General features: G+C 34.0%; 4 protein-coding genes across 6 annotated transcripts; 2 read left to right on the top strand and 2 right to left on the bottom strand.

Moving 5' to 3' along the window:
* The first annotated feature begins 393 nt into the window (after window positions 1–393).
* LOC108469700 (enhancer of mRNA-decapping protein 4) lies at window positions 394–7,098 on the top strand. The gene is made up of 12 exons (XM_017770698.2): window positions 394–1,495; window positions 1,739–1,788; window positions 1,865–2,021; window positions 2,107–2,331; window positions 2,527–2,655; window positions 2,950–4,527; window positions 4,925–5,284; window positions 5,355–5,474; window positions 5,604–5,774; window positions 6,064–6,228; window positions 6,372–6,497; window positions 6,592–7,098. Exons 1-12 carry the CDS (start codon window positions 821–823, stop codon window positions 6,898–6,900), a joined length of 4,065 nt encoding a protein of 1,354 aa, XP_017626187.2. The 5' UTR covers window positions 394–820; the 3' UTR covers window positions 6,901–7,098.
* Window positions 7,099–8,868: 1,770 nt separating this feature from the next.
* On the top strand, window positions 8,869–11,400 carry LOC108467495 (ubiquitin-conjugating enzyme E2-17 kDa-like). 3 transcript variants are annotated; one of them, XM_017768125.2, is made up of 5 exons: window positions 8,869–9,013; window positions 9,514–9,638; window positions 10,072–10,199; window positions 10,682–10,786; window positions 11,067–11,400. In XM_017768125.2, exons 2-5 carry the CDS (start codon window positions 9,569–9,571, stop codon window positions 11,208–11,210), a joined length of 447 nt encoding a protein of 148 aa, XP_017623614.1. In that variant the 5' UTR covers window positions 8,869–9,013; window positions 9,514–9,568; the 3' UTR covers window positions 11,211–11,400. The 3 variants fall into 3 exon arrangements, with proteins under 3 accessions (XP_017623614.1, XP_017623615.1, XP_052887877.1); XM_017768126.2 differs by having other exon boundaries at window positions 8,966–9,013; window positions 9,550–9,638; XM_053031917.1 differs by lacking the exon at window positions 8,869–9,013 and adding an exon at window positions 9,363–9,380.
* A 1,555-nt stretch (window positions 11,401–12,955) lies between these two features.
* Window positions 12,956–13,534, bottom strand: LOC108469020 (PRA1 family protein G2). The gene has a single exon (XM_017769905.2). It carries the CDS (start codon window positions 13,532–13,534, stop codon window positions 12,956–12,958), a length of 579 nt encoding a protein of 192 aa, XP_017625394.1.
* A 2,702-nt stretch (window positions 13,535–16,236) lies between these two features.
* Window positions 16,237–21,993, bottom strand: LOC108470160 (uncharacterized). Its single transcript, XM_017771406.2, has 4 exons — window positions 21,712–21,993; window positions 20,793–21,099; window positions 19,406–20,423; window positions 16,237–19,202 (listed from the first exon to the last, which is right to left on the bottom strand). The coding sequence occupies exons 2-4, from the start codon at window positions 20,930–20,932 to the stop codon at window positions 16,566–16,568; spliced, it is 3,795 nt and encodes a 1,264-aa protein (XP_017626895.1). The 5' UTR covers window positions 20,933–21,099; window positions 21,712–21,993; the 3' UTR covers window positions 16,237–16,565.
* Window positions 21,994–26,747: the final 4,754 nt, after the last annotated feature.

Below are 26,747 nucleotides of genomic sequence, written 5' to 3'. Positions count from 1 at the left end.
TTACAAAATGATCACTTTGTTATTCAATTTTATCTTTTTCGGTCACCCAACTATCTTAGATTCTTGGGTGTTGTCATTTTTATATTAGTCCAATGACCAAAAAAAATAAAATTGAATAGTTAGGGCGATCATTTTATAATTTTTTATAGTTGAGTGATCAAAAAGAAAATTTACTAATAGTTGAGTGACCGTTTTGTAATTTTTCATTGTTAGGTGGCAAAAAAAAAATACTAATAGTTGGGTACTTAGTGGTGTAGTTTACCCAAAAATAAAAAGTAATTTTCAAATGTATAAAAAGCACAAGGACTTTGGACAAAATTAAACCTTTTAAAATTTTTTTCCCATGAACCTAGTTGCCATTAAAACAGAATAAAAAGAGACAAACCCAGATCCAAAATCTTGAAACTAGAGATCTGGTGTCTTTAATTGTATTTGACACATGGTTTATACACCCAAAAGAGAAAGAAAAATTGAATTTGGTCTATTTTAAATTAAAGCCTCGTTAATCCATCAATCAAATCAATTTAGCCTCTCTAAATTTTCTCTATTTGCCCCAAAAGGCCCAATTTCTCCTTCTTCCCCATCTCTTCACTTTCCAATTTTCCAAGTCACCCATCATTCGGAAAAAAAAAAAAAAACACAAGAATTTCAGATTCAGAGCGCACTTCGCCTCTTCTTCTACTGTTATTGTTCTCTCAAAATTCTTGGGTTTTTTTTTCAACTCAGATCCTTCATTTCTGGCCAAGGAAACAGATACCCAAGCTTCTTGATTGTGTAAAAAAGATCGTTGTAACCAAATAGATCGGTTTGTGTTTGTGAAATGGCTTCAACGGGGAATCCAAATCAAACCATCCCATTTGATGTGCAAAAGTTCTTCAAACCCACAGTTTCTAACCCATCAAATTCCAACTTTCAACAACAAAATCTATCTTCTTCGCCATATCCTACACCTTCTCCTTACCCTTCACCTTCTCCACCTTTCTTTCACCCACAGTATCACCAATTCTACATGCCTCCTTCTTCTCCTACCCATGCTACTTACCAAGATTCCAAATCCCTTTCTTTCCCTTCACCCCCTCTTAGCCCTTACAATGCTGGCACCCAAATTCTTGCCCTTATTAACTCTTCCCCTCAAAACCCTGATTTCCCACCTCAAAATCAACCCCCTAAACTGCAGCAACCGCCTCACGCTGAGTTTGTGGGTTCTGGGGGTCCCAATGTAGGGCCTTCGAGGGTGCCGAGTTGTAAATTGCCTAAAGGAAGGCGGTTATCAGGCACTCAGGTGGGTTATGATATTGACACGAGGCTGTCCGGGGAGGTTCAGCCTCAGCTCGAAGTTACTCCCATAACCAAGTATGGGTCTGATCCTCAGCTGGTACTTGGAAGGCAGATTGCTGTTAATAAGTCATACATTTGTTATGGGTTGAAAGGAGGCAGTATTAGGATTCTTAATTTAAACACTGCATTGAGGTCTTTGTTCCGTGGGCACACGCAGGTTTATCTCTTCTTTCACTTTGTTGATTGTGCTTTTAGTTGTTGTTATTGGATTGAAATGAATGTAGTAGTAGACAGTTTAGAGCTTTATGGTATTAAAGTGTATGAATACAATCTTGGCATGTTAAAGTGTGAAAGAAATGTGTATTTTATTTCTGGCATCCCAAGCTTTGGGTGCGTAAGTTACTGCTTTTGGATGATTATGATTGTCTATTGATCCAATTGTCATTTTCATTTATCTCAGAGGATCACAGACATGGCCTTCTTTGCGGAGGATGTTCATCTTTTGGCTAGGTATTTGTCTTTCTTTAATTGGTTATTACACTTCCCTTTTTCCCTTTTTGATTCTTGGTGATACACTTTTCTGCAGTGTGAGTCTAGAGGGAAGGATATTTGTTTGGAAGGTATCTGAAGGTCCAGATGAAGAAGAGAAACCACAGATTACAGGGAAGATAGTTATTGCTGTTCAGATATTAGGCGATGAGGAATATGTACATCCACGTATTTGTTGGCACCGGCACAAACAAGTAATGCAACTTCTTTAATGTTTTATCCATATTAAAAGGGTTATTACTATGTTGTTGCCAATGGTATTGCAATCTCATTTTGCAGGAAGTTTTGGTGGCTGGGATTGGAAAACACATTCTGAGAGTTGATACCATGAAAGCTGGGAAGAATGAAGTCTTCTCAACTGATGCACCTACACCTCTCCAATGTCCTATAGACAAGTTGATTGATGGGATTCAGTTGGTTGGTAAACATGATGGAGAAGTTACTGATGTTTCAATGTGTCAGTGGATGATTACCCGTTTAGTGTCTGCTTCTACAGATGGCACGGTTTGTATTTTCATTTGCCATTTTGTTATATTGACTTGCAGATATCTATGTAATCTCTCTATGCTCCATTGTGGTATAGTCATGGAACCAAGATCTTGGTTTCTTGTTGTTTAGTGCTGGAATTTCATGTTGACTGCATGGATATATGCAGTTATGTCAAGATTGCTGTACTTACAAGTTTATGTTATGCTACAGATAAAGATATGGGATGACCGCAAGTCAGTGCCACTAACAGTGTTGAGACCACATGACGGCCAACCTGTTTATTCAGCTACATTCTTAACTGCTCCTCACCGACCAGATCATATTATACTCATAACAGGGGTAATGATTTTCATGTTCTCTATGTGTGCATCAAGCTTCTGCCTTTTTGATATTCACTGACTTGCTGATTTAAAGTTCATAGTTGTTCAAATTCTTATGATCTAGTTGGTATGACATGCAAGTTTGTGCATTTACCTTTTAGGCTTTGGTCTATTTTAAATGGGGGATTATTTATTTATTTTTAATTTAAGGACTATATTTTTGCTTTACTTTTCCCTATGAGAATCTTGTTATTCCATTGAATATCCATTTATCTGATTCATCATATTTTACACTTTTGACCTTTTTCTTTAGGGGCCCCTAAATCAAGAAATCAAAGTTTGGACATCAGCAAGTGAAGAGGGTTGGCTTCTTCCAAGCAATACTGAAAAATGGACTTGCACCCAGACATTGGAGTTGAAAAGTTCTGCTGAACCTCAAATGGAAGAAGCATTCTTCAATCAAGTTGTTGCATTATCACAAGCTGGCCTTTTCTTACTTGCAAATGCTAAAAGAAATGCTATTTACGCTGTACACTTAGAATATGGTTCTTGTCCATCTGCTTCACGCATGGATTACATAGCAGAGTTCACTGTCACTATGCCCATATTAAGTTTTACTGGGACAAGTGATCCTCCTGATGAACATATTGTTAAAATATATTGTGTACAGACACAGGCTATACAGCAGTATGCTTTGGAGTTATGCCAGTGCATCCCACCACCACTGGAAAATATTGGCTTGGAGAAGTCAGATTCAAGCGTTTCTCGTGATGCTATTAACACCGAAGGCTTTGATACTTTCAATCCATCTGGAACTAGGCCTTCTGACTTACCCCTTTATACTTCAGTTCCCAAACCAAGTGCACGAGTAAGTAGCTCTGAAAATTTAACTGCAGCGAGGTATCCTTCAAGCCCCCATTCTATTGAGGCAAATACTGCACAAGAGCTAAACACTTCGAATATTGATCCCAAGCCTGCTTCTTCTGCTTTGGCATCAACAGCAAGTGATGCTGATATCGTATGTGTTGCATCACCACCAACAGTTCCTCCAAGTCCGAGGTTATCTAGGAAACCCTCTGGTTTTCATAACTATGAGGATTATCCAGTTGACAGACAAATGGACACTGTTCGATCGAATTTGTCTGGTATGCATTCATCAGAAGATGGTTCAAGGAATGATGACAAGAAAATGGTATCAGATGACAAATCTGGTGCATATAATCCGCCTATCATTTTCAAGCATCCAACTCATCTTGTGACCCCATCTGAGATATTGATGGCTGCAACATCTTCTGAAACTACTAATGTCAATGAGGGAAAGAGTGAGGGCGAGGTGCATATTCAGGATGTGGTTGTCAATAATGATGCACGCAATGCTGAGTTGGAGGTAAAAGTCGTGGGTGAAGCAAGATCATCTCAGAACAATGAATTTGGTTCCCATGGAGACTCCCAAAATCGAAATTTGGAAAATAGAGAGAAATTCTTTTGCTCCCAGGCTTCAGATCTTGGTATTCAGATGTCGAGGGAGAGCAGTGCGATATCCAGGGATGCTTACGTTGTTGATGAATCTCAGCAAGTGGATGGTGTTGGTGCATCAGGGTCACATGTGAAGCCTAATATTGCTGAGGAAGAAATTGATGATTCCAGAAAGGATCTTTCTGGAAAGGGTTTGGAATCAGCCATACCTTCTACATATCAACAATCACCAACATCAGGTGCAAAATGGAGGAAACATAAAGGGAAAGGTTCTCAGGCATCTGCTCACACTTCCCCTTCTTCAAGTGCTTTCAATTCTGCAGATTCTACCACTGAACCAGGAGCAAATTCCAATCTCCCCTCAGCTGCTGCTGCATTTCCTCAAATTGCGGCTATGCAAGATATGCTTAATCAGGTGATTGCTAAAGAAAGAAATAAAAAAAAATGGTTATACCTGTATGCTTCTGTTGTATGCTTATTTCTGTTGCGTGTTAATAGTTAAATATGCTAGGAGAGTGTATAGATATAACAAAGCATTATCCTTGAGTATCCTCAAATAGTCTATAAAGTTTTCATTTGTGTTTATAATCATTGATCATTTCATAATTTTGGATAAAAATCAACCCAGGTGCATTTATTCATTTATTTAAAGGTTCACCTCAATGACTATATGCTTATCACATTTTCACCTATTGTTCCTTTGATGTATTTTGCCTAGCAATATGTTAGCTTTCTTTTCTAAACAAATGTGGTTTAAAACTTTTTGCTGCACCGTTATGGTATCTTGACTGTGGTTTCAATCATTCTTGCAGCTAATTACTACACAAAAGGAAATGCAGAAACAAATGTCAAATATTGTCAACCAACCAGTTACAAAAGAAGGAAGAAGACTAGAGGCTGCTCTAGGACGGAGCATTGAAAAAGCTCTTAAGGCCAATACTGATGCTCTATGGGCTCGTTTTCAGGAAGAAAATGCAAAAAATGAGAAGCTGCTTCGAGAACATACACACCAGATAACTAACTTGATCACTAATTTTATGAACAAGGATTTGGCAGTAATGTTGGACAAAGTAGTCAAGAAGGAATTAGCCGGAGTTGGACCAGCTGTTATTCGTACCATTACTCCAGCAATAGAGAAAACCGTAACTTCAGTGATCAATGAGTCCTTCCAGGTTAGACTTTTAAAATCTAGTTCTTTTGCTGGAAAGCTTAATGGAATCTAATTGGTCCTTTGTATGACAGAGAGGGGTTGGAGATAAAGCAGTGAATCAACTAGAAAAGTCTGTTAATTCGAAACTCGAAGCTATAGTTGCCAGGCAAATTCAAGCCCAGTTTCAAACTTCTGGCAAGCAAGCACTCCAGGTATGCACAAGTTCACTGTATTTGGTAATAGCTATAGGCGGATATTTTCTTTCTCTTGTTATGAGATCAAATTAGTGTCATTCGTATGTTCCAGGCAATTTCTGGTTATTAATTTATCATTTCTTTTAGGAGGCTTTGAGGACTAGTGTGGAAGCTCTAGTGGTCCCTGCTTTTGAGATTTCATGCAAAGCCCTGTTTGAGCAAGTAGATTCTGCGTTTCAGAAAGGGATGGTTGAGCATACCAATGCTGCTCAGCAGCAGTTAGAGTCTGCAAGTTCTTCTTTGGCAATTACTTTAAGGGTATGTTCTTTCTCACATTTACTATTTAAATGAAGGCTGGTGATTTGTGTTTTTTTCCAAGATTTATAACATTTGGAGCATTAGACGGTGAATGACTTAGTGAGGAACTAAGGATTATTGTCTGTGTGTGACGTTTTTCTTTTTGGCCATTTGAGGTAATATGCATTAAAGCATGCAATATTATTTGTTGCTACAGAGCTCTTGTTTGATCGTGTGTGTCTGTTATTTGACTGCTTTTTGAAAGTACTTTCTATGTCATTTTCTCCTTTGAAATCTCTTTTAATTGCAGGATGCCATAAACTCCGCTTCATCGATCGCTAAAGCCTTAAGTGGGGAATTTGCTGAAGGGCAACGGAAACTTTTAGCAATTGCAGCTGCTGGAGCTAACTCAAATGCTGCAACTTCATTTTCTTCCCAACTTAGCAATGGACCTTTAGGTGGTCTGCATGACAAGGTATGTCTGTTTCGCACATTTAATGCCTGCATTAAACATGATTGCCAAAGTCAAATCTGGCTATTAAGTATCACTTCTTTTATAGTTGTTTCAGTTGGTTCCTACCTAGTTTAATTTCTCAAATGAATTCCTATCCCTCTCAGGTTGTTATGCCCATGGATCCCACAAAAGAGCTATCAAAATTGTTATCTGAAGGCAAATACGAAGAAGCGTTCACAATTGCGCTGCAAAGAAGCGACCTCTCTATTGTTTCTTGGTTATGTTCACAGGTAAGCAAAAATGTCTTGAATTTTCTATTTGAATTCTAGTTAAAACTTGAAGCCTTGGCATTAGGTAAGAAATTATTCTTTTTCCTTTTTCTAGGTTGATCTACGTACGATTCTGTCAACTGCCCCTTTTCCTTTGAGCCAAGGAGTGCTGCTCTCCCTCTTACAGCAGTTGGCATGCGACATCAACAAGGACACTCCACGAAAACTCACGTGGATGGTAGACGTGGCCACAGCTATCAACCCAGGTGACCAAATGATTGCGGTGCATGTGCGACCAATCTTTCAGGAGGTCTACAAGAGAGTGCATGAAATAAGTAGCTCGCCATTGCTTACAGGTGCAGACCATGCGAGTATCCGTGCTCTCATTTATGTCATCAACTATGTTTTAATGACTTGTAAATGAAGAAAACACATGAGGATTTTGGGAGTCACAGTTAAGTTTGTACAAGTTTCTGGTTGTTTTCATGTAAGGACCCTCTCCTCTGCTTTGCTTTGCATTATCAGGACAGTTGGGGAGAGGGGGTCCTGATTTTGTTATCCATAGATATTTTGAAACTGTACGAATTAATGAAGTATTTCTCAGAAAGAAAGGGAAACAAAACGTTAGCATTGATTACATACATTACATGTAAATACAAGTATATACATAACTAGGCAGTGAAAAATTCAACCGAGGAGAGGCGATGCGATTCAATCACCATTGCCTCTGCACACCGTAGCTAGAACATATGGAAAAACACCCTCTGGCACGGAAGATGGTATCAAAGAAACCATTGAACTTTTCGGATATGGTTGTGTAGAATATGCAATTAGCAGGTTAATAGTAGGGAAGGACTTGAAAACGCCGAATATATCTTGTTTCATCTCCAGGATCAGTCGAATGATTATTGGTAAGTATTTCTGAAAAAATGAAGGCTTTATGTGAATTCACTCGGAGTCAAAGGGAGAGAAATTGTAGAGAGCTTGGAAGAGGCTTAGCCAATTAATAAAGTGGTAAAGGGATAGTTTGAGGGAGTGACACTTATGCCACATGTTCTCCTATGATTAGTGAGCTTGTTATTCAAAAGTGTTTTTTAGCTATGTGATTTGTCGTGATGGGATTGTAGGGTATGTTAGTAGTACGTGACAGCAATCATATTCAACTAATTGAGCTTGGTGTGGACTTAGTCTTTTAGGTGGGCGTGAAGGTTGGTGGAGCACTTTGGTAGTTTTTTGTGAGACTTCTTCAACTGGTGGAGGCTTGGGATATATGTAACAATCTTGCATATTCAAGAGATTTTGACGGCTTTCATCCACAGTTTCTAATTGAAGAGATTTTGACGGAAATCTAAGAACTAATGTACCAGTTTTAAGTTATCGATAGTTGAAGCCTTTTTGTGAAGGTTTAATTTGGCTCCAAGGGGCTTTGTTACGACATGATCTCCCTAATCGGAGGTGTGCATGCCAGTGATCTAATGCTGCTTCTCCTCCGATCTCCGACATCGGGTACTCTCTCGATCTTCTCCGACAGCCAGGGTGACTGCAACCAGGGTTTCTTCTAGGGCTAATCCTTGGTGCTTTTAGGTCCATTGTACGTTTTCATATTTTTTTCTTTTTTTATGACTTTGTTGGGTCTTTATGTTGTACCCAGTTTAAAAAAAATCCTACTATTATTCACAACACTTTTAAACACTTAAATTATAAGATAATACTTACTTAAACACATTTAAATCTATATGCTCTTTAGCTTAATTAACTTTTAACATTACATGCATTGCATGTGATTAGTTACTTTTCTAAATAATTTTTAAAATTATAATAATTAACGTGAAATAATATTTATTATTTAAATTATTAAATATAATTAAAACATATTATCTTATCATTTCAAATATTATAATAAGAAATTTTCAAATTATAATTAAAACATTATTTAACATATTTCAACAAACAACATTGTTTTATTTTAAGTAATTAATGCAAAATAATATTATTCAAAATAATAACTGATTAACATAATAAACTCTAATATATTAATGATAATTAAAATATTTAGAATTTTATTCAAATAATAATTCTATTGTAAATTAATAAAATTAATACAATTCTTTAAAATAAAATTAGTACAATATTTTAAAATAATAATTATGAATTAAATTAAAATTATTTTTAAATATATAAATATCACCACCTCTATTTTAAAATATAAAATTTATAATTATAGAATTATAGAGTAATCGGCTAACACAATATTTTAAAAGGGAAAAATGAAAAAGAATTGAAAGGAGTTTAAGTAAAAGTCGAAAAGAGGCCGCGTGGCAGAGAATCGTCGCCACCTTTCTCTTTCTCCTTTTGTTTGTATTACAATTTTTATTTTATTTTATTTTATAATAAATTCTACCAAATCCTAATTCCAAAGCACCAATTTCGTCATTCACCAACAAATATATGTGTGTATATATATATATATATTTTTTTCTTCTTCTACTCCACTTATTCCCATTCGCCACGCCCAACTCCACAACGCCAAATTCAAGGTTCCTCTCTTTCTCTTTTTTTTTTTCCCTCTTAGATTCATATTTTTATCTTTTTTTTTTCAAGAATTAACTTATTTTCTTCACTTTTTTATATGAGATTTTCTCGGTTTATTTTCCCTCTATTATGTTGACGTTTCAATTTACTAGTATTTTCTTCGGTTTTTTTTTCCCATCATCGTTTCGTAATCTGATTATGATGGATCGGTGTTTAACGTTTTCTCTTTCTCTTTTTTAATTATTTTTAAATAACTAAGCTGTTTAATCTAATCTCATGTTTTTTTTTTCATCGTTTTTTAAATGCCTCCACACTAGATTTTCACTGGCCACCGCTTCATCAGTAATTTTATCCTGAAAATTTTAGGATAAGGTTGAAAATCTCATATTAGGTTTTCTGTTGACCGGGTTGACTATGAATTAATTTAAAAAAGGGGTTTTTTTGTTGCTGTGATTGTTGATTTAGATCTTTGATTATTTTAATTCAATATTGATTTTTGCTGCAGTTTACCAACCTTATTGTTTATTTGTTCGAGAATTAGAGAGTTTTTTTGAATACCCATGGCTTCGAAGCGGATTAATAAGGAGTTGAAAGATCTGCAGAAGGACCCTCCTGCATCTTGCAGTGCTGGTTTGTGTTTACTTTTCTAGTCACTCAATTTGTTGAATTTATGTCTTTATATGGTATTCTTTGATAGTTTACTTGAAGATCCGCTGATAATTCGATATATATAATATAGTTGATTTAAGGTGTCAGTTTTAATTTGTTTCCACTATGAAAGTGTGGAGATATTTTTGATTAATATATCCAAAAACCCTAGCAATGTCCAGTGGCTGATAATTCGATTATATATAATAGTTTTGGTTTAAGGTGTCAGTTTTAATTTGTTTCTGCTTTGGAAGTGGCAACTGGTTATTGGTTTTAGATACACAAGAGATATTTTGATTAATATATCCAAAAACCCTAATAATGGTCAGTGTTGTAGAAGAGAACACGGTCAGATTGTACCTTTTCATGATATTTATTATTATTATTGTTTAAATAATGTTTTGCTTGTATACAGGCCCTGTTGGTGATGATATGTTCCACTGGCAAGCAACAATTATGGGCCCAGCAGACAGTCCTTTTGCTGGAGGACTATTTCTTGTTTCCATTCACTTCCCCCCAGACTATCCATTCAAGCCTCCCAAGGTAATTTTTTTAAAAATAGAAGTGCAAATATGTTCTATCATGTGCATATACCTAAGTATGTATGTATGTTTGCGGGTTATTGGTGTTTGGGATAAAGCTAGATACACTGTAATAATCACGTTCGGGGAGTTTTATTATTTAAAATATGCTAAAAAATGGGCCTTGTAATGGTGTCCATGTTTCAACCCTGTTTTGGTTTTTGCGTCTTCAAACACTGGTTCACTGAAGTTTAAATGAATGCCTTGAACATGTATTAGAAAAACCTCTTTGTTTGTGTTTGTTATTTTGTTGCTATGATTCAATCTATGTGCCTTTGATTTTGTTACTTCAAAAGTGTAGCTTATTAACTGCTATATCTATAGCTTATTTTGGTTACTGAAGTTAGCGTATATATGTATGCATGTATATGTTATATACTACATCGGAAAAACTAGGTGTTTCTTTCGAGTTATACTTGAGCTGATTGTCGTCTTTATGTTAAGGTTTCTTTCCGAACAAAGGTTTTCCATCCCAACATCAACAGCAATGGAAGCATCTGTCTTGACATTCTCAAGGAGCAGTGGAGCCCTGCCCTTACCATATCCAAGGTAAATATACTTATGCCTCGTTTGGTTATTTAGTGCCTTAACACAAGGAAAACGCCTCATAAACTTGGTATTAGAAGGATGAGTAAAAACTACGAAGCATTAATGTAATCACTATCATGAAATCCTCATGAGTCACAAGCAGACAACAGTTATTACCATCAAAATACGATTCAAACCCGAACATGGAACATTATTATTAACCAACACCTATTTAGATGTCTTCTGTTAAGGAATCTTGTTCTTAATAACATGCAAAATGTGTGTTATGTACCCATTGCAGGTGCTGCTTTCAATATGCTCACTTCTCACAGATCCAAATCCTGATGACCCTCTGGTGCCTGAGATTGCTCACATGTATAAGACTGATAGAGCCAAATATGAGAGCACTGCTCGCTCATGGACTCAGAAATATGCAATGAATTAAGGGTCGGTCAGGCTTAGGATGCTATGTTTGATACCTTTTACTAAATAATAGTAGTAATAACTTTTGTCGTTTGGATACTTTGATAAAGTGGTGGTGTGGTGTAATAAGCTCTAAAGTCTTTCAGAGGGTAATTTTTTTCCAATCAAGGTACTTAAAATTACTATTATAAATATATTCGACAGTTCTTATATTTGTGTCATATTCGTCTTATATTTATATATAATAAAAATAATTACATATATTATTTAATTTGGTTTTAATTATATAATAAAGAATGAGTTAAGTATGTGTAAATATAAAACCAATGCTTAAAAAGTTTCTCAGAAACTAGGATCAAATAAGAAAGACAATGCATCCTGCTTTTCAATTGAAAAATATCAACTGTAGCCTACATTGACAGATGATGAGATGAAATTACAATGAGTATAATTGAGATCTTGGTAAATGAGTTTGATGAGATGAAATTACAGTGAGTATAATTGAGATCTTGGTAAATGAGTTTAATTATTTTTGGGGGTTGAACTTAAAAGTATAAAAATTGGTAAATGAACTTAAAATTAAATGTTCAATTTAGCTTGAGTTTGAATCTAAGGACTTGAGCTTGGCTTGATTACAGACATGGGCACTGTTCCCTGGTGTCTATATGTCACCAAGAGTCACTACCCGGAGTCACTAACCGGTAGACACGAAACCCCGAGAGAACTTAACTTGGTAAGATGACTCTTGTTACCCATCACCACCATTCTCATGCCGAATTGAAGGGGGTTCACAATCTGATCATGTACAGAGTAGTTTGTCATCCATCCAGCGCCTGAAGTTTTCCATGCAAAAGCTCTTCCCCGGAATTGCGACAGTTTCGTTGGCTTACGCGTTCGAAATCCAAACTTGGCTTGCTTCCGTAAGAGGCTCAAGTTAAAGGTGGAGCTTCAGGGAATTGCTTCCATTGTTGCAAATAGAGGCAAGCACTTTAGATGGTGAGAGTCACAAGATAACTGGCAGAATCATCTGCTCACTCACATTGCAAGCAAAGCTTGAAAGTAAGTGTGGGCAAGGAAAGATTTTGTTCAAGGATACGAGGATATACCCTATTTCCTTCCGAGCTCTTAAATTGAAGAAGATACTGGACATTAGGACAGGTCTTCTTTTTCTATACAAACCCATGGCAACAGCAACAATGTTAATTAAAGTAATACGAAACAATATCAATGTGAATCGAGTCAAACTTTCTTGTGAGAAGAGAGGAGATACTGGACGTCGAAACTTACTTATTTTGCAAATGCTGATTCTCTCCTATCAAGATTACATTATCAATTTGGAACTAGTTGAGCGCTCAGAAATGGGAAGAAAATCAAGCTGAATTTCAACCTCAATCTCAACAGAAAAAAGTTTCAGATTTTGCTCAACAATGTAAGAAAAGCTCAATCTCAATCCAAGTAAATTTCAACCAACCATGAATGAATCCCCGAAGTAAAAAGAAAATCCGATTCAATTCGATCCAACCAAGAAAGAAAAAGAAATGGAAGAATATGAAGAAAACAACAATTTTGATCTCAGTTTAACTGCTGTAGTAAACAGATTACAATACCATGATGCAAAGCTTGAACACAAAACTTCAAGAAGAATCAGACAAACTTCAAATTTCAAATCAATGGAAAAAAAAAACAATGAAAAATCAAAGCAAACCTCTCTATTCCGACCCTTTGACCCACAATTTTGAATTAAAAATGAGAAGAAATTTTAAATTTCTACAAATTTGTAGTAGTCGAAGATGGAGCAGAGCGGACCAATCCTGTGGACACGGCGTCGTTTTCGTCGAGAAAGAGTCCATCGGAGTTTCTAAGAAGAGCGTGGACGCCGCAGACGAGGACCCCAATCCCTAACCCTAAGGACAAATTTTGAAATACTCCGCAAATCCAGACGGCCAGCACAGAAAGGAAAGCTAAAACTAGCAGCACGAAGCGATCGTTGACACTGTGGCCCCATACCACGAGTGGATCCTCCCGAAAAAAGTAGAGGAGAAGCCAAAGAGCGAAAACGGCGGAGCATAGGAGGAGGGAAAGTGGAGAACCGATGAGTGAGAAGGCGGATGTGGCGGCTATCACGACGGCATAATTGGCGAGAAAATAATGTATGTTAGCGGAAGCGTGGGATAGAAAAGAGTGGGGACGGGAGAAAGATTGGGAACCGGAGCCCAATAGCTGGGGCCAGGGCCGGAGGTGCCGGGAGAGGGTGACGGAAAGGTTGTGAAGGGAGCGGGAGAGGACGTCAGAAGCTGAGATAGGGATTGTGGTGTACGTGGCGGATGTTGATTGGTGGTTCTCCATCTCGTCGTTATTTCGAAGTCCAGTTTGTTTTTGTTTGGTTTTTATTTTTTGACATCCGACTAGAAGAAAAGAGACGAGAAGATACGAAAACGAGACGGGACGAGACGAGACAAAGACAAGACAGCAACCACCACTAACTTTTGCGTTCAAAAGTCCAAAGCTGAAAATGTCGGACGGCTTTTGTTTGGTTTTATCGTAGTTGTAATGTTCAGTTGGGGATGACATGCGAGTTTATTTTCTAATCTTATTTTTTCTTTATTTTATTTTATTTATTACCATCTACAGCAGAGCAGTCAAAATTAACTAAAGCACACCAACAATGAGCTATAAAAAATCATTTTCGTCAATTTTAAGCCTCTTTCCGCTTTTAAATTTTGCTAAATCCATTTTTTTTAAATAATTAACGTAAAAAAAAATTGTACGAAACAGAGACGTCATATCATTCTATACACTTTACTAATTATTTAATGCATTTTTAATATCTTTTTCTATATCATTAATACATCATTTTGATAATTTTTTTAACGTAATCCTTAAATTTTAAATTTTAAACTCCAGACTTCAAATTCTAAATCTTAAACTCTAGATCTTAGACCTTAGACCTTAGACTTTGGACCCTAAACCCAAGATGAGATCCAAGATTTTAGTGTACAAGATCTAGAGTTTAGAGTTCATGGTTTAGGCTAAAAAAATTACCAAAATGATGTGTAACAACATAGAAAAAGATGTTGAAATGACATTAAATAATTAGTAAGTGATATATGGTAATGTGGCATCTCTATTTCATATAATTCTTTCCCAATTAATATTGTTAACTTTATTGACATGGCATACATGTGGATCGCCATGCGGACATTAGCAATTAATTAATTATTTAAAATTTAAAATTTAAAAATTATTAAAAGAGTATAAAAATTAATTAATTGTTAACATGACATACACATGAACTTCCACGTGAATGTTATGTCAACAAAGCTAACAGACTGACTTTTCTATCTATTTTTGGGTGATTTAACAAATCATGCAAGTTCAATGATTAAAGGACTAAAAATTAAATGAAGAATTAAAATAATTTTTTTTATGAAATTAGAAGACTAAATAAATCATTATACTTAAATTTAATTGCATGTATTTCGATCTCATCTCTAATATTATATAATACTTTCTTCTTCTTTTTCATTTATTTATTTTTATAATTTACTTTTATCAATTTTATGTCTCTTTTACGTTTTAAATTTTAAAATGAAAATTTATTATTATTTTCATAATTTCTTGAGAATGTTTATAAAGTTTTAAAATGATTATGACTTTTTAACAAAAAATTCTTAAATTGACATATAAAATAAAATAAATTATGAAAATGAAATATTCGTTAGTTTCAAGACTGCAATTTCTAAGTGTTCAATTAAAGCAAAAGAAAAGAAGAAAAATAGGAAATTAAATTGACAAAATTATAAATGCTAAATAACTAAATGTGATTATGCTTTAATATTTTTAAAAAACAAAAAAAGTATTACTTAAATGATTAAAACTAAATAATTCTAAAAGTAAAGATACTGATTTTATGCAAATAAAAATAGGACTAAATTAATATAAATCGATAAATACAATGACTATCCTTTCAACTTAACCTTAAACTTCTATTTATATGTAAAATTTAAGGGTGAAAGCTAGAGTTGTCATTTTGTTAAATTTAATTATAAATATATTATTATTATTATTATTATTATTATTATTATATAGACTATTTTTATTATTTTTAACGAGTAATATGATAAGCTGAAAAAAATGCAATTATCATTGTAGATAGGGGTGAGTGTTCGATCGATTCGAGTGAAAAATTTTCAGTTAATCGAGTTGACGAGTCCTATTTTATTGTCCTAACTCGATTTAAATTTTTTTTTCAAATTGAATCGAGTGAAATGAAATTCGAGTCGAGTCGAATCCAGTGAAATTGTTCAAGGATTAAATTAAAAAATTAAACATGTCAAATTAAAACCTTGTTACAATATAGCTAATTTTATGTTAAGAGCACCAAAATTTGAAATCATATATATTTGAAAACTTTTTCAAAGTAAAATAATAATAAAATACTTTAGTATGATAAACTCAAATCATTAATTAACTTATTTAGATCCCAAAATTATTATTCTAGACAATTTTAAATTTTTAATTTTCTTTATATATATTTTTATAATTTTTAAAAAGAAATAAAATTTGAAATTTTATAAATATTTTGAATTCTTTAAATTATTCTGAATTTTCTTTTTAATTTTTGTTGTGAGAAATACCAATTTGTTTATTTTCAAACTTGACAGGGACAAAAAAGTATTTATACCAATTTGTTATTTGAATTGTTCGAGTTATTCGAATTGTAAAATTTAATTCAAAACTCGAATTACTTATTAGAGTTGACTCAAATAATTCGATTAATTCAAAATTAGATTTTTTTTCAATTTTTTTTAAATCGAATCGAGTTTTGCTCACCCTTATTGCAGTGGTTCGAAGTGGTTTAATTAAATGGTTTTTATTTTTTAAAAATGTTTTAAATTAATTTTACTAATTTAAATATAAAATGTTTAATTTTATATTATAAAAATTATAAATTAAACTGTAAAAAAGAAATCTTTTTCCTCAACCATAGCAAAACTGAACTCAGAGAAGTAAAGCAGTTCCGTAAAAAGGGAAAATAAATAAAACTCTTTGTATGATCACCCAACTCCATTGCCTTTTAAAGTGTGTCAATTTTATTCAAAGATTGCTTATACATATATATGTGTGTGTATGTATACTATCAATCCAAGACTTGCTTGAGCAAAAGCATAAAAAAAGCTGCATAAAGTTTGCCCAACAATAAGTGAATTAAAAAGACTATAAATACAATCTCTAAAATCTCTCAATTGTTGTTCCAACTTGCAACCAAAATCCATTACATCAAACTGCCATCATTTTCAATCCCCCAAAAGAGAAGCTCGAGTTTCAGACTCGATAGCAAGTTTGATACGAAAAAACGAGCCGATACGCGGACCATCTAAGACAAATTGGGAGCATAGTATCTGAAATGACTTGTTCCCATGAAAGAACTTGAAGTGATTCCATGGAAGTTGTTATTTTGTATCACTACTGGATACCTGTGGTTTGTAATACTATGATTTCGAACTAATGGCTTTGATATGCCATGTGTGTCCCTCGAGACTTCAGACCGTTTGGCAATGTCAGTTGTCTTGTTCGATTCATTTTTGGGATCATCATCGATGACAATGACTTCTTTACTGCAAACAACAGATTCCTCACTCCTATCTTTGCAGTCTAGAGTTGAAACTTTCTCCATATTGTATCTTGCAGTTGGAAGTAGCTTGTATGGCTCCATAGAGGTAGAGAAACTGTGATGCCTATGTTCGTCGAGGAACAAGCCAACAGGAAGTTGCGGAGTTGTTTGTGGTGGGGTTGCGAGAGTGGCACGGTTTCTATAGCCATTCGTCGAGTAGGCGTCAAAAGTTTGCTCCACCAAATCATTTGGATTCTGATTGAAGATCATAGAACATGGAGACATTGCATGATGGAAGGGCATCTCGTCTTGATCCCGATTATCACTCCGGGAACATGGCTGGCCTTGACAAAGTGGCATAGATGCTTCTTCCTCCTTGTTAACCACCATTAAGTTCTTCCCCATTAGCCTGAGAACGGGATTAGATGAGGATGGACTCGCAGAATCACATACATCGTGACCAGAAAGCTTGACACCACCATCGGGGCATCCTTTAAAAGGGATGGGACCTAAAGGAGGTTTCATGACAGGGAGAACCATTTGTTCAGATCCTAGTTCTGCATTACTTGTCAGTGAAAATGTTTCTGGTCTTGCCGCCAAATTATTAGGACCGAAACCTGGATTGGCACCATTTTGCATTCTGATGGCAGGCACCATAACCGAAGCCATTGTTCGTCGCCTTAGTAGCTGTGACTCATGATAATTTAGGGCAAAACCTTGGAAGGATCTCTCTTTTGTTTGGCAACAGCATGGTTGATCATCATTTTTGGAAAAGAAAGGCTTCTTTTCAATAGATATTAGAGGGACCCGAAATTTCTCTCCTTCAAAAGTTTTTTCCTGTCCCGGGCTTGTATGTTCCACAGCAACACCATTCTCAACTAAGGGGTCAGACTTGGCAGTAGAGTAGCCAGATCTATCCTTTTCCATAGCTGCAGGAGCACCAAGAAATGCTAATGGTTCTTCATACTTCAAATCAAACCTGGCTTCCATAGAATTAGAGATCGTTGACAATACGGATAGGGGTGAATCTGATGAGTCCCCATCTACCAAATCAAGCTGATCTCGAAAGGATCGAATCTGGTTGGCTGTTGATGCATTTCCTTGAAAATCATCAGAGCCCATATCTCTAGGACTTGGCAAAAACGATCCTGGCGGACCAGGAATAAGTATTGGATCAACCTCAAGAAATGACTTGCTTTGTGCCACATCAGAATCTAATTCTCCTACATTAGCAGCTTGTCCAATTATATTGAGACCAACTTCAGCACAAAACATATTTGGTTTATCAACAAGATTTAGCTCAGTAGGAAATACTAGTCCTTCACCCCCACACAAAGGGCCAGTGTAATCTCCATTAGTTTGAAAAGAATCGGATATATTCTTGGGAATATTACTCAGTTTGCCAGGCTTGGTTCCCAGTGACTGAGTCAAACTAGTAATCGTCTCCTCAACAGATTCCAAACCATCAAGTTTATCCAGAATATCCTCACTGCCTCCAGTAGAAGAATACATGTTCTCTGTCTCATCATGATAATAAGAGTGAGGTTCCGATGGTAGTTCTTCAGTAATCTCGTTCCCCTCACGTTGATTTTTAGCATCATCATGCACCAATTTACATTCTTGATCTGCCTCATAATCCCGAGCTATTGCCTCATCTATTTCTGCCATAAAATGAAGTCGATTCTCGCTTGTTGAATGTTTCGTAACCAAGTTAGAACCAGATTCAACCATTGATGACCTGCTGCTAGCAGACATCTTTTTCTTTTGCAAGGAAAAGCTGAAGCATTTGGGTGCGGAAAACTGATGACTAATAGTTGTTGTAATATCAGCGATAGGCGAATCAGGATTACTATTTGCATCAATATCAACCATCATTTCACTCAACGAAGATGTGCAATTTTCATTAGAGTTCAAAGATCTCATTGTATGGTCATCATCTAGACAGGGACGGTCTTCGCTGATTGACTGTTTTGCATTTTGCTCACGTTGGTGAAGCGACTTCTCCACCTTGTTTTGCATGCTGGCTTGAAACAAGGCACTCCTTACTCTCTTCATTCCCAAAGAACGCTCCTTTCTACAGATAACCGGTGCTTCATAAACAGGCTTTTCTATCCTCGCACATTTCCTAGGAGAAGAAAACGGGTTTTTAGAAGAATGTTTTAACTTGCGAACACAATTTCTCTCCACAACACGACCACCTTCATGAGATTGATCACTCTGAAACCGCAAGTCCCCATTTTTCTCTTGATTATTAGGCTTCCTTGAAAGACCTTCTTGTTTATAGCACACCCTTTCCTTAAAGTTTCTAGTATCATTGGATTTGATTTGCTTCAACACACACGGTTCCACACTCTTGCAACTGTCTTCTTCTTCACGATATCCTTCTCGACCTCCAACTATCTGTTTAAGAACAGTATAGCAACAAATTACCAAACATTGAATCCTTCAATATATCACAAAATATTTGCATTAAAATATGAAAAGCTAAAATTTGCTGAGTATATACCATAGTCACTGCATCCAAAACTTATAACCACAAGCTATAAAATCATGGAGAGCTTTCAACAACTAAGAGAATACCATATAGAGAAAGAGATGTGTACCATTGAAGGAGGGGTCTTATGAGAGCAATTTTTTCTGCATTGAGGAGCATGTTTGAGATACTTGTGATGTTTTAGGGCATGGCACCTTTTCTTTTTGCTTCCTTTACCTATTTTCAAAGATTTGTAAGATGGTCCAAGATCATCACCATGTTTTGACACTGGTGGCAATGGAACCAGCACTGGCACATCGTTAACTTTCGATAAAATCCGAAGCTTGGTACCATTAGCATCCACATAAACAGCACCTAAATCGACAGTACCCTCACCATTATTTTGGGAATTTGTTCTTTTCTTTTTCCCTTCATCACACATTTCAAGTCCTTCAAAGTCAGAGATGTTTGAAGCAAGGGCCCAGCTTCTACCATTCCTCCTATCAAGCTCTTCTAATGTGTAGGATTTAGCAGTAGCATATATATCTACCAACAGTTTTGTTTTCCTTGGTTTAATTTTATGCCTTGTAAGTTTAGAATCCACTGTCCATTTGGAAGTTGACTCGACAGAAAGGCACTGGTCTATATGAGCATTCAAGGTGGTATTAGAAGAAGAAGAAAATGATTTACAAACAGGGCAAACTTTCGAACCCATTGATTCCGATACCACGGAACAATTTGAAGCAATATCTTCGGTAGAGCTACAATCAGAATGACCACCAAATTTCACTATCAACCTGCACTTCTTGCCTGATGGTTTAGTTGTTTTTTCAGTCTTTTGAGACTTCAAAGCAACAACAGCTTTAACTTGGGCTGATGATCCTTCTTCCACTGAAATGGATTGCTTGTCAACGAGAACCGAGTCTATATCATATGAATCTAGTATCCCATGATGGGTTGATCTTTGCTTCTCAGTTGGATTGGTTTCGACCACATGAGTCTCTTCGGGTTGGTTTCTCACAATATCAAGATGCTGAAATGGTGGCAATGGATCCTTCATGCCATGTTTCAAAACAAGTTGTAAACTTTCTGAAGAAAAAGGCCAATTCCTGTTGATATCCTTGCTCCGGCCATTGAACACGTAATCTCTACAAAAAAAGTCAAGATTATCCCTGTTGTTAGTAACCAGCCAATCAGAAAAACAAAAACCCAAGATTCAACAATCTATATATATATATATATAAAACTAAACACCCAAAATACAAAAAAGAAATAAAGAAAACTACTTGTTGTACAAAGGTAGCAACTTTGGTCCAAGATGAAATTTCATGTACAAATAAGTAAAAGTTAAGGTCCCTAGAGACCAAAATAGGGGACAAGATTCGGGGATGTGTCAATATAAACATTGAGCTCTGGATCTGACCCAACAAAAGTCATTTTAAGATGAGAGATCAAAGAAAAGAGTGTTGGAATAAATACCCATCAAAGGATTATCAAAATAAAGTTATGAAATTTACCTTATGGAGAAATTGGGGAGTGGGTTCTTATGATGATGATGATCAAGAGCTGGATGCTTCAGCAGATCTACCTCATCGTCACTACCAGTGAATTGGGGAGAACATGAAGGATCTGATGAAGGGTGTTCAATGGATAACATTTGATGAAATAGCTAATCTCTTGTTGTACTGTTTACACAATAGTCACAACAACAAGAAGAAGCACGCTGATAGTGATACTGTCCTTACAATCAACACTTTCATTAATCTTCAGCATAACATTACCTCTCTCTCTTCATCTTTGATTGGGTCTTCATCCATATTTAGCCTGCCATTAAATAGGACAAGAAAAAAAAACGTTATTTTATGTGATGGGAAGGGTATGAATTTGAAGCATGATTCTGGGTTTTTGATTGATCAAAGTGAAAGTAAAGAAAAAATAAAATTTGTTACTCAGTTTATGTAGGGAAACGTTATTTTATGTGGGGTTAACTCACAAAAGAACAAACAGAAAATCCATAAATTTGAGGAGATACCATTGGTTACCAAATTCTCAACATCAAACAGATTATCAAAATCCCATTAAAAAAAGCACAAATTATTTGATAATATATGAAAACTTTGAAAGCTAAAACGAGATTTTTTACAGGGCTAGAAACCACAATCAATAACAGTTTGAAAGAACATAAAGGGCATCTAGTTTAGATCCATGGGGTCGAGAAACATTAAGAGTTGAAGAAACCCAGAAACTAAGAAGAAGAAAAAAAAGGCGAAATCATTTATGAAATAAGCAAAGCTAAGCTTAGCTTCAACATTGAACGTACAAGGCAAAGAAAAAAAATAGCAAAGAATAGAGATGCAAAAGAGATCCCAGAATTAGAAACAACGAGATGGAAGATTAAAGATTTAAGATTAAACTTATACAATCACAAAAGCAAACCTTGGGTGTTTTAGAGTAGATGAAGAAAGAGCAAAAACAAGAAGGAAAAAAATGGAGGAATGGACTCAGTGTTTTAGGGTTGAAAGAGAGACGAAGAGCAAGCACAACCCACTCACACACATTCATCAAAAGGGAAAAAAAGAGAGGGCAAATGGGGGCAACAGCAACCATTAATCTGTGTGAAAATGCAAATGCAAATGTTTTTTAAAGTCAAGGGAGAGAAAGAAAAAGTAAGAGAGAGGAAGGGTGTGTTTTTTTCTGCAAAATACACGAAGCTGTCCTATCATATACCTACCCTATCCTACCCTACTATTACTGCAACCTTTCCTTTCTCTTCCATGGGATAAATTACAAACAAAGTCACTAAATTATTAGTGAATTTATATTTTGGTCACTCAATTTCAAAAAATTATTAAATAATTATTAAATTATTTGGAATTTTTCCTTTAAGCCATTGGGCTATTAAAATTATTTTTTTATGACGTTCTCTATTCATACTGCTTGTATTAATTGAAATATATCTTTCCTCTTATTTTTTACAGTTCAATTTTTTCTATGAAATAACTTTGAACGTCACAGATATGTGAACTAAATCTAAACAACATTTTGTCTCTGATATCCAACACTAATTGTTAGATCAACTTGGATCTAAAGTATGTATGTTTACTCATCGATGGGTATTAATCCATCATATTGATCGTTACTTGGAGCTTCCTAACCATACTTAAAAAAAAAAAAACCTTAATAGTCGAATGACTTAAATAAAAATTTTTGAATAATTCAATGATCATTTTATAACTCTCTGAAATTGAGTGATTAAAACGTAAAGTTACTAATAATTTAGTGACCTTAGATGTAGTTTACCTTTTATTGTTTTTTAAGTTGAGGTGTTATTTATGGGCCGAGTTATACTCAATTCAAGTCGAGCTTAAACATTATATTAACATAATTTATGTTTGTTCAAATTTTGTCCAATTTGATTTATGAGCTAAAAATTTTGCTCAAACCTCGTCCATATTTGTAAAAAAAAAAAAAAGCTAGCCCAAACTCCTTTTATGCTCACCCATATTTTTTTCTAAATATTTAAATTATATTTAATATTTAATATTTGGTTACTTTTCACAATTTAAAACTTAATCCTTATACTTTTATTTCTAATAATTTAGTCCTCTAATTTTAATATTTCAAAATTTAAGTCCAATTATTAACACTATTAAAATTATTTTGTTAAATTTAAATTTATTATAATATTATTTTGTAGTTACATGGCTACTAAGTAATTTATTTTATTTTAAAATGTCACACCAATAAATTTAACAAAAAACATTTTTAATAACTGGACATGAATTTTAAATTTTAAAAATAAAGAGACAAAATTCTTAAAAATAAAATTACAATAACTAATTTCTAAATTTGTGAAAATATATAAATTTATTACATTGTTTAACCTAAATAATCTTATATATATATTTCATTTATTAAAACTTTATATATATCTCATTTTTTAATATTTATATTATAGTATTATATATTATTATAGATTTAGTTTTTATATGTTGTAAGTTATATATACAAATATATAACATAATATATATTACAAACACAAAAACGGATTGAGTCGAATCAAGTTTAAATTTTGAATGTTTAAGTTTAAATCTGAATTTGGTTCGTATTTTAAGTAAATTAATTTTTATGTTTAATTTATTTTTAAATTTAATATTTTTATTTAAACTTGTTCCAATTAAATCTCTGATTTTTAATTAATAAAATGAAAAATCCCATTTAGGTTAGTCACCTCCTTTTTCCATAGTCCACACGCCATGATGTATGTTTGCACGTTACACGATGAACTTACTCATCTTTTCCTGTTTTCAACCAGTTCCAGCTCAAATTCCGCTATTAATTATTAATAGAAAGTAAGTGACAACTCTTTTTTATTTTGGTTAAAATATGAAAGAAGTCCTTACATTTTTATTAAATTTAAATTTTACTACTAATATTTTATTTTTAAACTAAGGGCAAGCCAATTAACATTTTTTTATAAGTGGTAAGAGTAGAGATTGTTTAGGGATTAAATTTAATATTGACATGGATTGAATACTTGACCGCTAGTCCTTTTTCATTTTACTTGTGGTTGAATTTAGGGTTTTTAGAATCAAATCGGTAGTTGAATCAGTCAGACCACTTGTTCTTGACCCAATCAAATTTGTCCAGTTCAATTGAATAAAACATTAAAAAATTATAAAAATTAAAAAATAGAAAAAATCGGTTCAATCGTTGGTTCAACCAATTTGTGGGTCAATCAATCTAATCCCTTATTTTGAACGAGGGATGGCAATTCAAATATCCACAAACATTCGACTTGAATTTTGGATTTGGATATTAAAATTACTATCCATTGCAGATGCATATAGACCCCCCTTAGATATTCATTATCTGAATCTGTATTCCTATAATTAGGGATTCAAGTTCGGATCAGATATCCAAATCTTTCGATTAGAAAATAAATGGTTCCAATAAGATTTGAACCCAAGACGTCTTATATATATAAGGCTAAGATTTATCACTACCTTAAACATTTATTATAATTTACACAAATAAGTGGCATATAAAAACATAATAAAATATTTTCTAAAATTAAATATAAATAATTTTTATTAGAAAAAGATATATTCTCTAACATCTTATTTTCTTAAATCTTATTTAGCTTTTCTTGAATCATATATATATATATAGTTTTGTATCTATAAACCTAATCGAACAATGAGATGGGATTATCGAATCCCTAAATTTGAAAAAAAATATTATAATATGAATTTATTTTATAATGTGAGATATAATTATATTTAGTACATATTATATCACAAAAGAAAAGCACACATACACGTTTAACTACATATAATATATAAATTGTTATATATAAGTAAATTATAAATGTATAATAATTATACAATAACGATATTATAGTGTGCATTCTTTTATTAATGATATGCAACTGAACCATAAATATTTAACTAATTTTATAGTAGATTGTAAAATATACAATTAACATTATATAATTAAGGTAGACTATTAATTATACGTATCCAATTATATAACTATGTTATTATAATGTACATCATTATATTAATGATATGTAAGCTTAAACCCTAAGCATAAATGTTAGCTTTGATGTCTCAAACTTTTAATACGACAACATTTAAGATAATTTTTTTCTTTTATATGTCTTAAATCCTTTGGTGAAAATATGATTGAAAATTTTATCAAACATTTTCAAAGACTTGCAAAATACTCAAAAATATGTTATAAATGTGTTCTAATTTATCTAAATATGTTTTGGTTAATATCAAAGTGTTTTAAGATGTTTAAAATATTTTTAAGGGACTTTGGCATGCAAGTCTCGAGACATATGACTATATGTCTTGAGACATGAAAACTTCGAAGCAAAAATCCGCTTCAAGAGTTGTTTATCTTGAGGCATTGTACAATAATTGTCTCTATGTAACATCCAAAAAATTAGAGGTTAGAATTCTTAGAATATTTAAGGATTAAAAATTAGCATTATTTATTAGAAACCTAGTAGGAAGTCTTAAGAAATTTAGGTTCAAGTTTTATAAATTTGTTTTTCTTTAACTTTTTAATTTTTTTTGCACATGTAGAACCTAGGTAATATGACTTATGTATCTATTTGTGTGTGTTTTGAGTATAAATGTGGGCATTAGCCTAATGGTCAAAGCTTTCTTGAGTTTCCCTCATATTCTAAGCTCTACTCATGCCACTCTTAATTAATTTTTGATGATTTTTAGGCCAATGGGCTATTTGCCCACCAGTCCTCAAATTCTTCCTCGACTTAACTTTTAAGTCCTTCCCTGGTTCTATTAAAATTCCTTATATGTTTTTTAATCAAATTGAAAACCTAACTCTTTCTATATATCCTAGTCTTCTCTCATTATTCTCTATCTCAAAACTCTTTTAAAACCCTTACGTTTTACTGAAAAATATTCCTAAAGCTTTTGAAAATTTAATAAAGTCCTCATCAATTTTTCTTCTCCAAGTTATTGAAACTCGAGTCATTAGATCGTTAAAATTCTATCAAGATTGACCCTTATAGGTGTTTGGAAAGAACTTGAGCGTGGGATAGTCGCCTAAGGTCTCGGGAAAGTCAAGTGTATGTTCTTTTACGAAAAATCAGGTCAAAATTTGAAACTCCCCTATCACACACAACTTACCAAACGGGCGTGTGGCCTGCCCGTGTGGATCACACGGTCGTTTTCCCTGGTTATCCCTTGCATTCATGCTTTGCACACGACCTAGACATACAGCTGTATGGCCCCTGCACCTTCACCTTTCATATCGAACACGGCTTGGGGCCACGCATACAGACTGGACACATGGCCATATGGCCTCTGAAACTTAAAAATTATAATTTTACCATATCTTTTATTATTTCATGCAAATCAGTCCCTAGGTAGATTTTTAATGGCATCTAGAAAACTAGATTATGCAATTAAGTCCTGGATTAGGAATAGAATGAGTGAATACATGAATTTATGATTTAATTGTTTATGATTGATGGCATAAACCCGTAAATGATTTAATGCTTGCTATTATGATATAATTTCTTATGGTTGTTTGATTTAATTCGTGAATGATTATATATATTTATTACTGCTATAAATATTGAAGAAATGTCTCACATGTTTTAACAATTAATTCATGAATTGTTTGTTCTTGCAATGAAGATAGAATGTTGACAATGATATTGAATGATTGCATTGCATATGCAAGTGTCACGGAGCTAGATCTTTTGTCTCGCGATCCGTGCGGCCTTAGGCGATCTGTTCACTCCAAACTTGCCTAAGTCAGCCTTTACTCCCAAAAGTAAGGATTCGTTAAGAATTTCTCCAAGGCACCAATTTGTATAGCGAAAGCAATTGTGACAAAAGAAGCTACAAAAGAACAACAGAAAGCCACAAAAAAAAACGCTCACAAAGTGTTTGAGTAAATGCTTAAAGAATTATGTTACTCTTAAGAAT

Source organism: Gossypium arboreum, chromosome 8 (assembly GCF_025698485.1).
Source record: "Gossypium arboreum isolate Shixiya-1 chromosome 8, ASM2569848v2, whole genome shotgun sequence".
Classification (NCBI taxonomy): domain Eukaryota; kingdom Viridiplantae; phylum Streptophyta; class Magnoliopsida; order Malvales; family Malvaceae; genus Gossypium; species Gossypium arboreum.
The sequence above is the reverse complement of the archived record's forward strand: the minus strand, read 5'-3'. Positions and strand labels throughout refer to the sequence as shown.

Bases quoted from the DNA above. Each gene is read 5' to 3' on its own strand.
- LOC108469020 (XM_017769905.2), bottom strand. From the start codon at position 13,534: ATGGAGAACCACCAATCAACATCCGCCACGTACACCACAATCCCTATC.
- LOC108470160 (XM_017771406.2), bottom strand. From the start codon at position 20,932: ATGTTATCCATTGAACACCCTTCATCAGATCCTTCATGTTCTCCCCAA. The intron at 20,424-20,792 runs GTAAATTTCATA...CTTTTTTTGTAG, and splicing joins CTCCCCAATTTCTCCATAAG to AGATTACGTGTTCAATGGCC. The intron at 19,203-19,405 runs GTACACATCTCT...GTTCTTAAACAG, and splicing joins ATAAGACCCCTCCTTCAATG to ATAGTTGGAGGTCGAGAAGG.
- LOC108467495 (XM_017768125.2), top strand. From the start codon at position 9,569: ATGGCTTCGAAGCGGATTAATAAGGAGTTGAAAGATCTGCAGAAGGAC. The intron at 9,639-10,071 runs GTTTGTGTTTAC...GCTTGTATACAG, and splicing joins TCCTGCATCTTGCAGTGCTG to GCCCTGTTGGTGATGATATG. The intron at 10,787-11,066 runs GTAAATATACTT...TACCCATTGCAG, and splicing joins CTGCCCTTACCATATCCAAG to GTGCTGCTTTCAATATGCTC.
- LOC108469700 (XM_017770698.2), top strand. From the start codon at position 821: ATGGCTTCAACGGGGAATCCAAATCAAACCATCCCATTTGATGTGCAA. The intron at 1,496-1,738 runs GTTTATCTCTTC...CATTTATCTCAG, and splicing joins TGTTCCGTGGGCACACGCAG to AGGATCACAGACATGGCCTT. The intron at 4,528-4,924 runs GTGATTGCTAAA...TCATTCTTGCAG, and splicing joins TGCAAGATATGCTTAATCAG to CTAATTACTACACAAAAGGA.